Source organism: Macaca thibetana, chromosome 3 (assembly GCF_024542745.1).
Source record: "Macaca thibetana thibetana isolate TM-01 chromosome 3, ASM2454274v1, whole genome shotgun sequence".
Lineage (NCBI taxonomy): Eukaryota > Metazoa > Chordata > Mammalia > Primates > Cercopithecidae > Macaca > Macaca thibetana.
The window spans coordinates 128,331,886-128,346,635 of record NC_065580.1 but is presented as its reverse complement, the minus strand read 5'-3'; the positions used below and the strand labels follow the sequence as shown (position 1 = coordinate 128,346,635).

The 14,750-nt window shown below is 39.6% G+C and overlaps 2 protein-coding genes across 3 annotated transcripts in view; one reads left to right on the top strand and one right to left on the bottom strand.

The window, feature by feature from the left end:
- The window catches only part of LOC126950211 (zinc finger protein 680), a 473,756-nt gene that overhangs the window by 41,635 nt on the left and 417,371 nt on the right, over positions 1-14,750 (top strand). The gene's annotated exons all lie outside the window — the stretch shown is intronic.
- LOC126950209 (zinc finger protein 273) overlaps positions 1-14,750 on the bottom strand; it is a 33,237-nt gene that overhangs the window by 12,387 nt on the left and 6,100 nt on the right. Inside the window, exons 2-3 of one of the 2 annotated variants that reach the window (XM_050783492.1) lie at positions 4,689-4,815; positions 4,086-4,181 (exon numbers count right to left, since the gene is read on the bottom strand). In XM_050783492.1, coding sequence (XP_050639449.1) covers positions 4,086-4,181; positions 4,689-4,815 — 223 coding nt within the window. Of the gene's footprint in view, positions 1-4,085; positions 4,182-4,688; positions 13,702-14,750 lie in introns of those variants that run through there. The other variant, XM_050783491.1, reaches the window with a different exon arrangement.

The following is a 14,750-nucleotide window of genomic DNA, read 5'->3' as shown; positions in this document are numbered from 1 at the left end:
ATACAAAAAAATTAGCCGAGTGTGGTGGTGGGTGCCTGTAGTCCCAGCTACTCCGGAAGCTGAGGCAGGAGAATGGCATTAATTTGGGAGGCAGAGCTTGCAGTGAGCCGAGATTGCGCCACTGCACTCCAGCCTGGGTGACAAAGTGAGACTCTATCTCAAAAAAAAAAAAAAAAAAAAAAAAACACCAAACAACAACAACAAAAATATACATTGTTAAAAACATATGGTGAAAAGAAGACTATTTCCACGACTACTCACTTAGATGAAACAACCATTGAAAATCATCTAAGAAAGAATATATACAAGATAAGCCATGACCAAAATTGAGGTCATATTTATAGACAATAACACACATATATAATCTGATTGTGATAGACATGACTAACTTATCTCAATTAAACCTCACACTGTCTTAAAGTATACAAACAGAATTGCAAATTGTCTAAAATTATATGTAAGTAAAAAACAAAAAACACAATACACTGATGTTAAGAAACCTACAATAAAATAACACTAATCTGGAATGGCAACAATAATAGAAAATGTTTACTCGTAAACATATGCAACATTGATGTACCATTAAAAAAGAATTTATCAGCCAGGCGTGGTGGCTCACACCTGTAATCCCAGCACTTTGGGAGGCCAAGGCAGGCGGATCACAAGGTCAGGAGTTCAAGACCAGCCTGACCAACGTGGTGAAACCTCGTCTCTACTAAAAGTACACTGGGCATGGTGGCAGGTGCCTGAATCCCAGCTACTCAGGAGGCTGAGGCAGGAGAATCGCTTAAACCCAGGAAGTGGAGGTTGCAGTGAGCTGAGATTGTGGCATTGCCTGGGACACAAGAGCTAAAAATTCTACCTCAAAGAAAAATAAAATAAAAATAACAGAAAAATTTGAACTAGCACAATAGAAAGTAAACTATACAGGGAAAGTGACATCAGTAAGATGCAAAAATAAAAGATGCCCTATTCGTTTATCCCCTCACAACAATTTGTCAGCCATCCCTGACAAAAATGCCTCTATGGGAGAATCAGGCATCATGGCTCACACCTGTAAGGACAGCTACATGGTACATTAAGGTTGGAGAATCGCTTCAGGCAGGAATTTTAAGACCAGCCTGGGTTATATAGCAACACTCCATCTTCAAAATAAACTCCTTTAAAGAATCTTTGAGATCCAGGGAGGAAGTTATGAAACTCTGCTAAAGTCCAAGATGGAGGAGTGTTTTTTCCAGGAGGCAGGCCCTCATTCATGAGGCAAACTACAGGACCCCTGTTCTTGGCTGCAGACCATGAAATGGCCCACCCAACTTGGTCTCACTGCGAATTCTGAACTTAACTCTGCAATGATCCCAAACTCCTCCCCAGCCACAGTCTGGGAGAGGTCCTGCCCTTCCAGAGGCTTGGAGGAAGACACACATTTATAGCCATGTGGACAGGCCTGCAGACCTGGGGTTTTACTATGGTCCCTGAAGCAGTTCAATGACTCAGTTCCAGCTCCCTGAGCTACAGCTCATGGCCAGTTCTGCCTACATAGAAATCCACACAGTGACCTGGGAAAATCCTCTCTGGTACTCAGTGAAATCCAGACTCATCCATATCCTAATAAAAGGCCCACCATATATAGACCCAACTGCAAAAACCTGCCCTGGTGTATTCCCCACAAAGCAAAGTCCTGAAAGATTCAGTCTGTCCAAAAATATAATGGGAATTACAACTACCCAAGCTCCTTGTAACAGCCAACTAAAGGTGGACCCTAGAGCAGACCCAGCATCCTTGTGAGCAAGCTACCTCTCCACTACAAACCCAGAGGGCAACCCATCACTCTGGGGGCCAACATAAAGAGATCTTTACCCCCTGAAACCAGGTTATAAAGACTTAAAGAGGTGTTTGTTTCTTCAAATTCACAGACACCAATGCAAAACTATATTGTGCCACTGTCAATTGCTTCTATTTTAACATAGCACTGGAAGTATGTATTAGAAGAATTAACTCAAAAAAAAAAAAAAAAAAAAAAAAAAGAGGCTAGGCGTGGTGGCTCACACCTATAATTCCAGCACTTTGGGAGGCGGGTGGATCACAAGATCGAGACCATTCTGGCTAACATGGTGAAACCCTGTCTCTACTAAAAATAGAAAAAACTAGCCGGGCGTGGTGGCAGGCGCCTGTAGTCCCAGCTACTCAGGAAGCTGAGGCAGGAGAATGGCATGAACCCGGGAGGCGGGTGGATCACAAGATCGAGACCATTCTGGCTAACATGGTGAAACCCTGTCTCTACTAAAAATAGAAAAAACTAGCCGGGCGTGGTGGCAGGCGCCTGTAGTCCCAGCTACTCAGGAAGCTGAGGCAGGAGAATGGCATGAACCCGGGAGGCGGAGCTTGCAGTGAGCCTAGATCGCACCACTGCACTCCAGCCTGGGCAACAGAGCAGACGCTATCTCCAAAAACAAAAACAAAAAAGAAAGAAAGAAAGAAAGAAAAATAGCCATTGAAATTGAGGACAAATAAGTAAAAAGTTGCTGTTGCTGTTGTAAATCATATGATCTTATCTTTTAAAAACCACAACTAGTACATGAAAACCTGTTTAAACTAATAAATACTGAGTAAATTAGCAAAATGTAAAATTAACATATGGTTTCATACACTTAAACTATCTGGTAAAATAGAGGAAGAAAACAATCTTATTTACATTAGCATTAAATCATAAATTTCTGAGAAGAAATTTAACCAAGCTGGTAAAAAATCTTTTTTGACAGTTTTGCTCTGTTGCCCAGGCTGAAGTGCAGTGGGGTGATCTCAGCTCACTGCAACCTCCACCTCCCAGGTTCAGGTGATTGTCCTTCCTCAGCCTCCCAAGTAGCTGGTGCACACCACCATGTCCAGCTTATTTTTTGTATTTTTAGTAAAGACGGGGTTTTGCCTTGTTGGCAAGACCAATCTCGAACTCCTGACCTCAAGTGATCCACCCGCCTCAGCCTCCCAATATGCTGAGATTACAGACGTGAGCAGCCATACCCAGCCTAAAAAATCTTCACAATGAAAGATATATCAATGAAAAAAATTAAGACACAAATAAACTTAAAAATATTTTACATATATGGATTCAAAGAATAAATACTGTTAAAGTGTCATTTATCCAAAGTGACCTACAGATTTAATAAACTTCCTATCAAAATTGCAATGGTATTTTATTTACAGTAATGGCAAATACAATCCTAAAATTTACATGAAACCACAATAAACTTTTAATAGCCCAAGCAATCTTGAGGAAAAAGAACAAAGTAGAAGGTCATCATACTTCATAATTTCAAACTATATTTCAAGGCCATAGTAATAAAAACAGGATTTTATGTGCAGAAAAATTAAGAAAAACCCAATGTAATAGAAACTACTCCCACATATTTCAGACACAATGCAAAAAGAGAACTTGAAAAATAGTTTAACATAGTTTCTCAAAATTATGCAGATGTCTGTGTGTCCCCAAAAACAATGGAAAAGCAGTAAGATTGTGCAGTCTCCTATATGCCATGAAGAGGACTTTAGCTTTCACCATAAACTTGAAGGAAAAAAATCACTGAAGGGAAAGTAGAATCCTTAGAGAATTTAAAAGCATAGACAGAATATGCTCCTATGTGAGAGCAAAAGAAAAAAAAAACCAGTTCCCCAGAAACAACTTCTTTTGAACACAGCTTCCCAAATCACATCTTTTTTTTTTTTTGAGATGGAGTCTCACTCTGTCGCCAGGCTGGAGTGCAGTGGCACAATCTTGGCTCACTGCAACCTCCGCTTCCCTGGTTCAAGTGATTTTCCTGCCTCAGCCTTCCGAGTAGCTGGAACTACAGGCACATGCCACCATGCCCAACTAATTTTTGCATTTTTAGTAGAGACAGGGTTTCACCATGTTGGTCAGAATGCTCTCAATCTCTTGACCTCGTGATCCCCCCCGCCTCCCAAAATGCTGAGATTACAGATATGAGCCACCGCGCCTGGCCCAAATCACATTTTAAGAACTGGCTTTCTCCTTGACCTTTAAAGACCTGTCATCTGTGTCATCTGTTATATTCACTGTCACTCTCACCTACCTGGGGGTTTGGCTACCATCGCATGTCTCTTCATATTGCAGGGCTCTTTTCCTTGCTCCAGACAAATGATCAGGTCTGGCTTGGAGACAGCAATACCTGTTTTATTAAAAATGAGTAACATGAATCTTGCTCATATTCTCCCATTATCAACCTAGTAATGTGCTTAGTAAAGAGGATGTAATTATTCTAGTAAACTAATCCCAAAATATCTAATAACATAAATTTCTAAATATTTAGAAAATATTTTAAATTTGTATGTTCTTAATTTCACTACTCAGTACTACTGCATCATTGGTGGTGGCAATTAGATTTTAAGGTGTAGGCAACTTTTATGCCACTAAATTTTTGGAATTATCATTAATCTAGAGTGAAGGATACAGAGTAGCTCAGGAATGAGGAAAGTTCAGGTCAAGATGAAACATCTTGAAGAGATTCATTTCTAAATGAACAAATCCCCAGGATTTTCTTGAAAACAGGGATCTAAAACTTATTTATGCAACAGGGATCTAAAACTTATTTATGCAAAGCACAAATTTCCAAAAAAAAACCTTCTACAGAAAGGAGAAATGAAACCTTTAAATTATGTATTAAAATTATCCTCACCCAGGAAGACCAGGTTTCTGTAGTTATCTAACATCACATTCCTATACAAATTCTGCTGTGAAGTGTCCAGGCATTGCCACTCCTCCAGAGAGAATTCTATGGCCACATCCCTAAATGTCAGTGGTCCCTGAAAAACACACACACACACAAACATATTTACCAACTTGCCCTGGACAGAATTTTTAATTTGACTCAAGGTGGAATGGGAAAGTAAAGAGAACTGGTTTTTACTTATAGGAGTGACTAAAATTATCCAATAAAATAATTTTCAAAACAGAAATATTCTCAAATGTATTCTCCAACTCTGAGAAAAGAGTGGCAGAAGATCCACAATAGCAGTTTATATATGATACGTTTCTAGATAATAAAGTATAGAATTAATGACACAAACACAAACATGTACATTTGTGCGTGCTATATTTACATCATACAGAATGAGCTGTGTATATTTTTCAGATAGAAAGAAATGTTGTGTTACAAGCTAGCTTTAAAATTTTAATGTGTACAATAATAAACTGGAGATCTTGTTATGCAGATTTTCTTTCCAGAGGATCTGGAATAAAGTTTGAGTTTCCAAATTTTTAACAAGCTCACCAGTAATGCCAATGTTTTTGGCCCAAGAAGAATATTTTGTCAAACATCCAGTAAGTGGAAGAGCCTGTGTTTTTCCCAGATTTTCTGGCCTGTAAACAAAGATGAGAGCCTTTATTTTCCAAAGACAAATATATACAAAGGAAACCTAAGAAAGAAGGGCAGCTTCCAGATTAAATGTGGTTTACGCACATCAGCTGCATAAAGATACTTAATAAAGACGAGAAAAATAACTCTATAGTAAGAAAAATAAATCTGTCAGGGAGCTCTTTTATTTTACTATACATAAGTTCTGGGTTACATGTTCTGTTACATAGGTATACCAAATGAATCACTAATGTCAACTGAACTAGCACAAATTTGTATGATGTGCTGAGGCACACAGAAAAACACAGCATCGTTGCTTCAACATTGCCCCTCGCAAAAGCAAATTATAGTCTGAATGTAACCATACATAAACATCAGTTTTATGCCCTCTTTAAGATACAGATAACTCTTATGTTGTTATTTTGTGTGTGTGGTTTTGTTTTTGTTTTTGTTTTGAGACAGTTTTGTTCCCTTGCCCAGGCTAGAGTGCAATGGTGTAATCTTGGCTCAGTGCAACCTCCGCCTCCCTGATTCAAGCGATTCTCCTGCTTCAGTCTCCCAAGTACCTGGGATTACAGGAGCCGGCCACCATGGCCAGCTGATTTTTTTTTTTTTTTTTTTTTTTTTTTGGTAAAGATGGAGTTTCACCATGTTGGCCAGCCTGGTCTCGAACTCCTGTCCACCTCAGCCTCCCAAAGTGCATGGGATTACAGGCGTTAGCCACGTACCTGGCTTATGTTGTTATTTTTAATAGTAATTTTAAGTAGTCTTTAACACCATAGACAGCATTTTCTCCTAATATATTTTTTTTGGAGATACAGTCTCACTCTGTTGCCCAGGCTGGAGTGCAGTGATGCAATCTCTGATCACTACAACCTCTGCCTCTCAGGCCCAAGCGATTCTCCTGCCTCAGTCTCCCTAGTAGCTGGGACTACAAGCATGCGCCACCACACTCAGCTAATTTGTGTGTTTTTAGGATAGATGTTGGCCAGGCTGGTCATGAACTCCTGGTCTCAGGTGATTTGCCCACCTCAACCTCCCAAAGTGCTGGGGTTACAGGCGTGAGCCACCATGTTTGGCCATCTCTGAGTAAATTTTTTTTTATAACTTTTTGGGTAATAAATGTTATCCTGTTTAAATAAGCATTTTGTTAATTCTGTTTTGCATAGAGCTAATGGAGAACACAAATGGAACCCCAACATTACATGTTCTCCATATTTACAAATGACCCCAGCTTGTTGGGAACAGGCCCCCCAAAATCTGGCCATAAACTGGCCATAAACAAAATCTCTGCAGCACTGTGACATGTTCATGATGGCCATGACGCCCATGCTGGAAGGTTGTGGGTTTACCGGAATGAATATCTGGCCCACCCAGGGCGGAAAACCGCTTAAAGGAGTTCTTAAACCACAAACAATGGCATGAGTGATCTGTGCCTTAAGGATGTGCTCCTGCTGCAGATAACTAGCCCAACCCATCCCTTTATTTCAACCCATCCCTTTATTTCCCATAAGGAATACTTTTAGTTAATCTATAACTTATAGAAACAATGCTTATCACTGGCTTGCTGTCAATAAATACATGGGTAAATCTCTGTTTGAGGCTCTAAGCTGTGAAGGCTGTTTGAGACCCCTGATTTTCCACTCCACAACTCTATATTTCTGTGTGTGTGTCTTTAATTCCTCTAGTGCCGCTGGGTTAGGGTCTCCCCAGCCAAGCTGGTCTCGGCACCAGCTTTTCCCCAACAGGAATTTTGAGTATCCACAGCCACAAAGGAAACATTTTTAATGTTGCATATCGCAAATTCATGGTGAGAATTCTGCATGGACTATAAGAAGCCACGATGTAGAGAAAGTACAATAGGCTCTGGTATATAGGAAAGGAGTATTTTTCAGAGACCCTTGACTATCATAAGAACTTTTTAAAGTAGTTAAAATAAACTTATTTGGGAAGAAAACTGCAAGTAGAGAAGCAAAGGTTCACAAGTGCTAAATGCATGGCATTCCAGGAGGAAGAGTGGGCATGATCTGAGACATGTTTAGCTAAGAAAAAAAAAAGGCCATTTTTTCCTCTTTTCTCCTCCTTCTCTGGGATTCCTTCTCAGATGAGATTCTCTGGACAAATTACACCTGCATCTTGAGAATATGCCTTTGAAGTGTCAGCACCACCAGTTTACCTGCTAGCACCACACCTACAGGCAGATGACAAGAAAAAGTCCAAAACAGATAAAGTCCACCCATTTCTGTTCTTTATAACAGCAAAGATTCAGGAACAATGAGCTGCTCCACAGAGATAAAAATAAAGTTTCTCTTTCTCTGTTCTCAGGTGCCCTCCCTTGCCACAGACACCAGCAATTTCTGCTACAGTAATGGCAATATGGGCTGCACTGTCCTGTTCCTACCAAATTCAAACAGAACTGGCCCTGTGACCACCCTTTAGTACAAAGGCAGAAATTAATTCTTATGAATGTATTTTGAACCCCTCATAGCTGATTCTGTTCTCACTCTAGAATCACCTGAGGCACTCATTAGGTTGGTGTGAAAGTAATTGTCGTTGCTGCCAATTTCTTTTTAATGGCAAGGAAAAAGAAATAAAAATAATAAGTAATAATAATAGTTGTTCATTTGTTTTTTTAACAGCAGAAGCAGACGAGGTGCAGTGGTTCATGCCTATAATCCCAGCACTTTGGGAGGCCAAGGCGAGTGGATCACCTGAGGTCAGGAGTTCAAGACCAGCCTGACCAACATGGCCAAACCCCATCTCTACTTAAAAAAAAAAAAAAAAAAAAATTACCAGGACATTGTGGTGCATGCCTGTAATCCCAGCTACTGGGTAGGCTGAGGCAGAAGAATTGCTTGAACTCAGGAGGCGGAGGTTGAAGTGAGACAAGATAGAGCCATTGCACTCCAGCCTGGGCGACAGCAAAAATCTGTCTCAAAAACAAAAAAAGGCGAAAACAACAATTACTTTTGTACCAATCTAATAATTAAAACAACATGGATGCTTCCACCAAGGACATTAAACAGAACTTGCGGAAAGGGCACAAGTAAAAAGATTTCTGCAAATTGGCCATGTAATCCTCATTAGAAGCCTGAGTTGATAACCACTTAACTAAGCATTGCTTCTCAGACTTTAACGAGCTTATAAATCACTTGGTGATTTTGGCCCCACTCTGTGTAATGTGATTCTGCAGGTTTGGAAAGGGACCATGAATGGGAGTTTTAAACAAGTCCTTGTCAATGCTGATGTTGCTCCCCTTAGGCTCATTATTAGCACTAGTTAGAGGAAGCAGGCACAGCAAAGTGTAGCTTATACTCAGCACTCTTGTCACAACACAAATGAAGACAATCCATCTCCACCCTAAAGTATCTTCTTTGCTGTCTCTTTAAAGTTTACAGATGAAATAGAAGGCAGCAATGTCTGAATAAGTCTGCATTTGGAAAACAGCACATACACATGTACTCTGCAATGTTTATTAAGCAGACACTGCGTTCACTGTATTCTCACTCTCAAGAGTATGTTACACAGCGCTTCACTGGGAATAACACATTATGTGATTGAATCCTCATAACACCCTGGGAACTAGCACTAAATGTTCAGTAATTCCCAGGATTTAGATGAAGGACCCAGTATTTTTATTTCTTCTTCTGTTTCTCTGTCATTGATTTTTTTTTAAATGTACAGAATAAAAACAAAATACAGACAGATGAAAGAGACACAGAAAGGAAAATTTCAATCTAGTTTAAAGGAATTTTTATTGTGTTTATATTTAGTTTTTTGTGATTTGTGAAACAACCACTGCATCTGCAGGAATAGAAAACAAGTTGCTGTCCGGGTGCCCGGGTGCGGTGGCTCAGGCCTGTAATCCCAGCACTTTGGGAGGTCAAGGCAGGTGGGTGGAACACCTGAGGTCAGGAGTTCGAGACTAGCCTGGCCAACAGGGCGAAACCTCATCTCTACTAAAAATACAAATATTAGCTGGGCATGGTGGTGTACACCTGTAGTCCCAGCTACTCGGGAGGCTAAAACAAGAGAATCGCATGAACCCACAAGGCGGAAGTTGCAGTGAGCCAAGATCACACCACTGCACTCCAGCCTGGGTGACACAGAGCGAGACTGTCTCAAAAAAAAAAAAAAAAAAAAAAAAAAAAAAAAAAACTAAAATGAACCCTGAGTCAAAAAGAAAAACAAAGGATTTAGCTGTTCATATGATTTACATACATTTCAAAAAAGCAAAAAAATATCTACATATAATCTAAATGCTTTAAGAAAACAGAGAAGAGCAAAATATTCTCCCTTATTTTCAGGAAACAGAGTAATAAAGTCTCTTATTTCTAATTTATATTTTCTCCTACAACAGACAGGCCTCTGGACATACTCTTGAACTCTTGGACATCTGAACTCAGTAGATAACTGGATTCTGGCATCTAAGCAGTAACCTTGGGCACACTGTGTGCACTTTAAAGAATGTTTATGGGGGCAAGGGAAAAACAGAAGAAAAGAGGTGTTATTCATGAGTGCATATGAATAAAGCAAGTTCTTGGAAACCTATGAAGAGACTTCGATTCTAGCACAGTAATAGTGGGAGATAACAACACCCCACAGACACTATTAGACAGATTATTGAGGCAGGAAATTAACAAAGATATTAGGACCTAAACTCAATACTTGGTCAAATAATCCTAATAGAAATTACAGAACTCTCCATCTTAAAACAACATAAATGGTCCGGCATGGTGACTCACGCCTGTAATCCCAATACTTTGGGAGGCCGAGGCAGGCGAATCACCTCAGATCTGTTCAAGACCAGCCTGGCCAACATGGTGAAACCATGTCGACTCTACTAAAATTATGAAAATTAGCTGAGTATGGTGGCGGGCACCTGTGATTCCCAGCTACTAGGTAGGCTGAGACACAAAAATCACTGGAACCTGGAAGGCGGAGTTTACAGTGAGCCATACAATTACATGGAACTTAACCCGCACTTGAATGATTATTTGGGTAAATAATGGAATTGAGACAGGAATAAAGAAGTTTTTTGAAACAAATGAGAGCAAAAATACAACACACCAGTATCCCTGGAACACAGCTGAGGCAGTGTTAAGAGGGAAATTTATGCCATTAAATGCTCACATCGAAAAGTTAGAAAGATCTAGATTTAACAACCTAATATCACAAATAAAAGAATGAGAGAAGCAAAAGCAAATCAACCCCTAAACTAGCAGAAGACAAGAAAAAACTAAAATCAGATGTGAACGGAAGGAGATCTATACATTAAAAAAACTACAAAATATTAATAAATTCAGAAGTTAAATCTTTGAAAAAATTAATAAAATAATAGCTAGATTAATGAAGAAGATTCAAATAAATACAATTAGAAGTGACAAAATGAACATTACCACTGAATGTACAAAAATACAAATAACTTGGCCAGGCACAGTGGCTCACGCCTGTAATCCCAGCACTTTGGGAGGCCAAGGACAGTAGATCACCTGAGGTTGGGAGTTTGAGACCAGCCTGGCTTGGCCAACATGATAAACCCCATCTCTGCTAAAAATACAAATATTAGCTGGGTATGGTGACGCACGTCTGTAATCCTAGCTACTCGGGAGGCTGAGGCAGGAGAATCGCTTAAACCTGGGACGTGGAGGTTGCAGCGAGTCGAGATCGTGCCATTGCACTCCAGCCTGGGCGACAGAGCAAGACTCCATATTAAAAAAATAAATAAACAAACAAATAAATAAATAAATAACTTGAAATCTACTATGAACACAAACTAGAAAATCTAGAAAAAAATGAAAATTTATGGAAAAATACATCCTCCCAAGACTGAACAAAAAAGGAATCAAATCCCTGAACAGACCAATAACAAGCTCCAAAATTTAATTAGTAATAAACAGCCTACCAACCAACAACAACAAAAAAAAAAAAAGTCTCGGACCAGACAGATTCACTGCTGAATTCTACCAGATGTACGCAAAAGAGCCGGTACCATTCCTACAAAAACTATTCCAAAAAAATTGAGAAGAAACTCCTCCCCAACTCATGATATAAGAACAACATTATTCGGAAACCAAAACCTGGTAGAGATATAATAAAAAATAGAAAATTTCATTTAGCCCAATATCCTTGATGAATATTGATGAAAAATTCAACAAATACTGGCAAACCAAATCCAGTAGTACATCAAAAAGCTAGTTTGGCCAGGCACGGTGGCCTGTAATCCCAGCACTTTGGGAGGCTGAGGCGGGTGGATCACCTCAGGTCAGGAGTTTGAGACTAGCCTGACCAACATGGAGAAACCCTGTCTCCACTAAAAATACAAAATTAGCCGGGCATGGTGGTGCATCCCTGTAATCCCAGCTATTTGGGAGGCTGGGGCAGGAGAATCACTTGAACCCAGGAGCAAAGGCTGCAGTGAGCTGAGATTATGCCATTGCAACAAGAGTGAAACTCCATCTCAAAAAAAAAAAGCTAGTTCACTATAATCAAGTAGGCTTTGTCTTTAAAATGCAAAGTTGGTTCAACAAACACAAATCAATAAATGTTATTTATCACATAAACAAAACTAAAGACAAAACCCACAAGATTATCTCAACAGATGCAGAAAAAGCTTCTGATAAAATTTAACTTACTTAATATAAAAAACCTTCAACAAACTAGGCATTAAAGGTACATACTTTAGCCTAGCTTACTTTAACCTAGCAGTGGCTCACTCACACCTGTAATCCAGCACTTTGGGAGGTCGAGGCGGGCAGATCACGAAGTCAGGAGATCGAGACCACCATGGCTAACACGGTGAAACCCCCTCTCTACTAAAAATACAAAACAAAGTTAGCCGGGCATGGTGGTGGATGCCTGTAGTCCCAGCTACTAGGGAGGCTGAAGCAGTAGAATGGCGTGAACCCGGGAGGCGGAGCTTGCAGTGAGCTAAGATCACGCCACTGCACTCCAGCCTGGGCAACAGAGCAAGACTCCATCTGGTGGGGCGGGGGAGAAGGTACATACTTCAAAGTAATGAGTTATCTATGACAAACCCACAGTCAACATATTGAATGAACACAAGCTGGAGGAATTCCTCCTTGAAAACTGCCAAAATACAAGGATGCCTTCTCTCACCACTCCGATTTAACACAGAATTCTAAGTCCTGGCCAGAGCAGTCAAGCAATTGAAAAAAAAAAAAAAAAAAAAAGGCATCCAAACAGGAAGATAGAAAGTCAAACTATCCCTGTTTCTAGATGACATGATTCTATACCTAGAAAACCCTGTATTCTCTACAGAAAAGCACTTTAAAATGACAACTTCAGCAAAGTTTCAGGATACAAAATAAATGTACAAAAATCTGTAGCATCTCTGGTACACCAAAAGCATCCAGGCCAAAAGCCAAATCAAAAACAATTCCATTCACAATTTCCACAAAAAATAATAAAAAATCTAGGGATACAGCTAACCAGGGCAAGAATTACAAGACACTGCTTAAAGAAGTCAGAGATGACACAAATGGAAAATCATTGAATACTGAGAGACAGAAAAGACTGGTATCATTGAAATGGCCATACTGCCCAAAGAAATTTACAGATTTAAGGCTGGGCATGGTGGCTCACGCCTGTAATCCCAGGAGTTTGAAACCAATCTGGCCAACATGGCGAAACCCCATCTCTACTAAAAATACAAAAATTAGCTGGGCGTGGTGGTGCGCGTCTGTAATCCCAGCTACTTAGGAGGCTGAGGCTGGAGAATTGTTTGAACCTAGGAGGCGGAGGTTGCAGTGAGTCGAGATTACGCCATTGCACTCCAGCCTGGGCGACAAGAGCAAAACTTCGTCTCAAAATAAATAAATAAATAAATAAAAATTGACAGATTTAATGCTATTTTATCAAATTACCAAAAAGCTTAACAGAAAAAAAACTGTTTTAAAATTCATATGAAACAAAAACAAACAAAACAAACAAACAAACAAAACTCGAATAGCCAGGGCAATCTTAAGCAAAAAGAACAAAGCTGGAGTCATTACATTACCCAACTTCAAACTATAGTACCAGGCTGCAGTTACCAAAGCAGCATGGTACTGGTACCAAAAAAAAAAAAAAAAAAAAAAAACACACACCAGGCTCATAGACCAATGCAACAGGATAGAGAGCCCAGAAATAATGCCACACACCTATAACTACCTGATCTTCTACAAAGCTGACAAGAGGAATGTGGGAAGAATTCCCTATTTAGTGGTGCTGGAATAACTAGCTAGCACTATGTGTAAGATTGAAACTGGACCCCTTCCTTACACTACATACAAAAGTCAACTCAAGATAAATTAGAGAGTTAAATTTGAAACTTAAAATTTTTTTTTTTTTTTTTTGAGACGGAGTCTCGCTCTGTCGCCCAGGTTGGAGTGCAGTGGCCGGATCTCAGCTCACTGCAAGTTCCACCTCCCAGGTTTACGCCATTCTCCTGCCTCAGCCTCCTGAGTAGCTGGGACTACAGGCGCCCGCCACCTCGCCCGGCTAGTTTTTTGTATTTTTAGTAGAGACAGGGTTTCACCGTGTTAGCCAGGATGGTCTCGATCTCCTGACCTCGTGATCCGCCCGTCTCGGCCTCCCAAAGTGCTGGGATTACAGGCTTGAGCCACGAAACTTAAAATTAAACAAAAGCCCTGGAATATAACCTAGGAAAGACCATTCTAGACATAGGAACTGGCAAATATTTTATTATGAAGATACCAAAAGCAATTGCAACAAAAGCAAAAATGGACAAATGAGACCTAATTAAACTAAAGGCTTCTTCACACCAAAGGAAACTATCAACAGAGTAAAAAGACAACCTACAGAATAATAGAAAATATTTGCAAACTATGCTTCTGCCAAATGTCTAATATCCAAAATTGATAAAGAACTTAAGCAAGTTTACAAAAAAAAAAACTAAGTAGGAAAAAAGCATGAAGAGATGTTCTTCAAGAGAAGAAAATACATGTGGCTAACAAGCGTATTTAAAAATGCTCATTATTAATCATTAGAGAAATGTAAAGAAAAACCACAGTGAGATACAATCTCACACCAGTCAGAATGGCTATCACTAAAAAGTCAAAAAAAAACAAAAAACAAAAAACAAAAAACACAATGCTTGCAAGGCTGCCAAAAAAAAAAAAAAGAATACTTATGTACTGTTAGTGGGAGTATAAATTAGTTCAACCCCTGTGAAAGCAGTGTGATGATTTCTCAAAGAACTAAAATCAAAATTACCATTTGATTCAGCAACCTGGATACCCAAAAAATACCCTATATACCCCCTAAAATATAAATTATTCTATTTTAAAGACACATGCACATGCATGTTCCTTGCAGCACTATTCACAATAGTACTTGTGAGCAAAGACATGGAAGCAACCT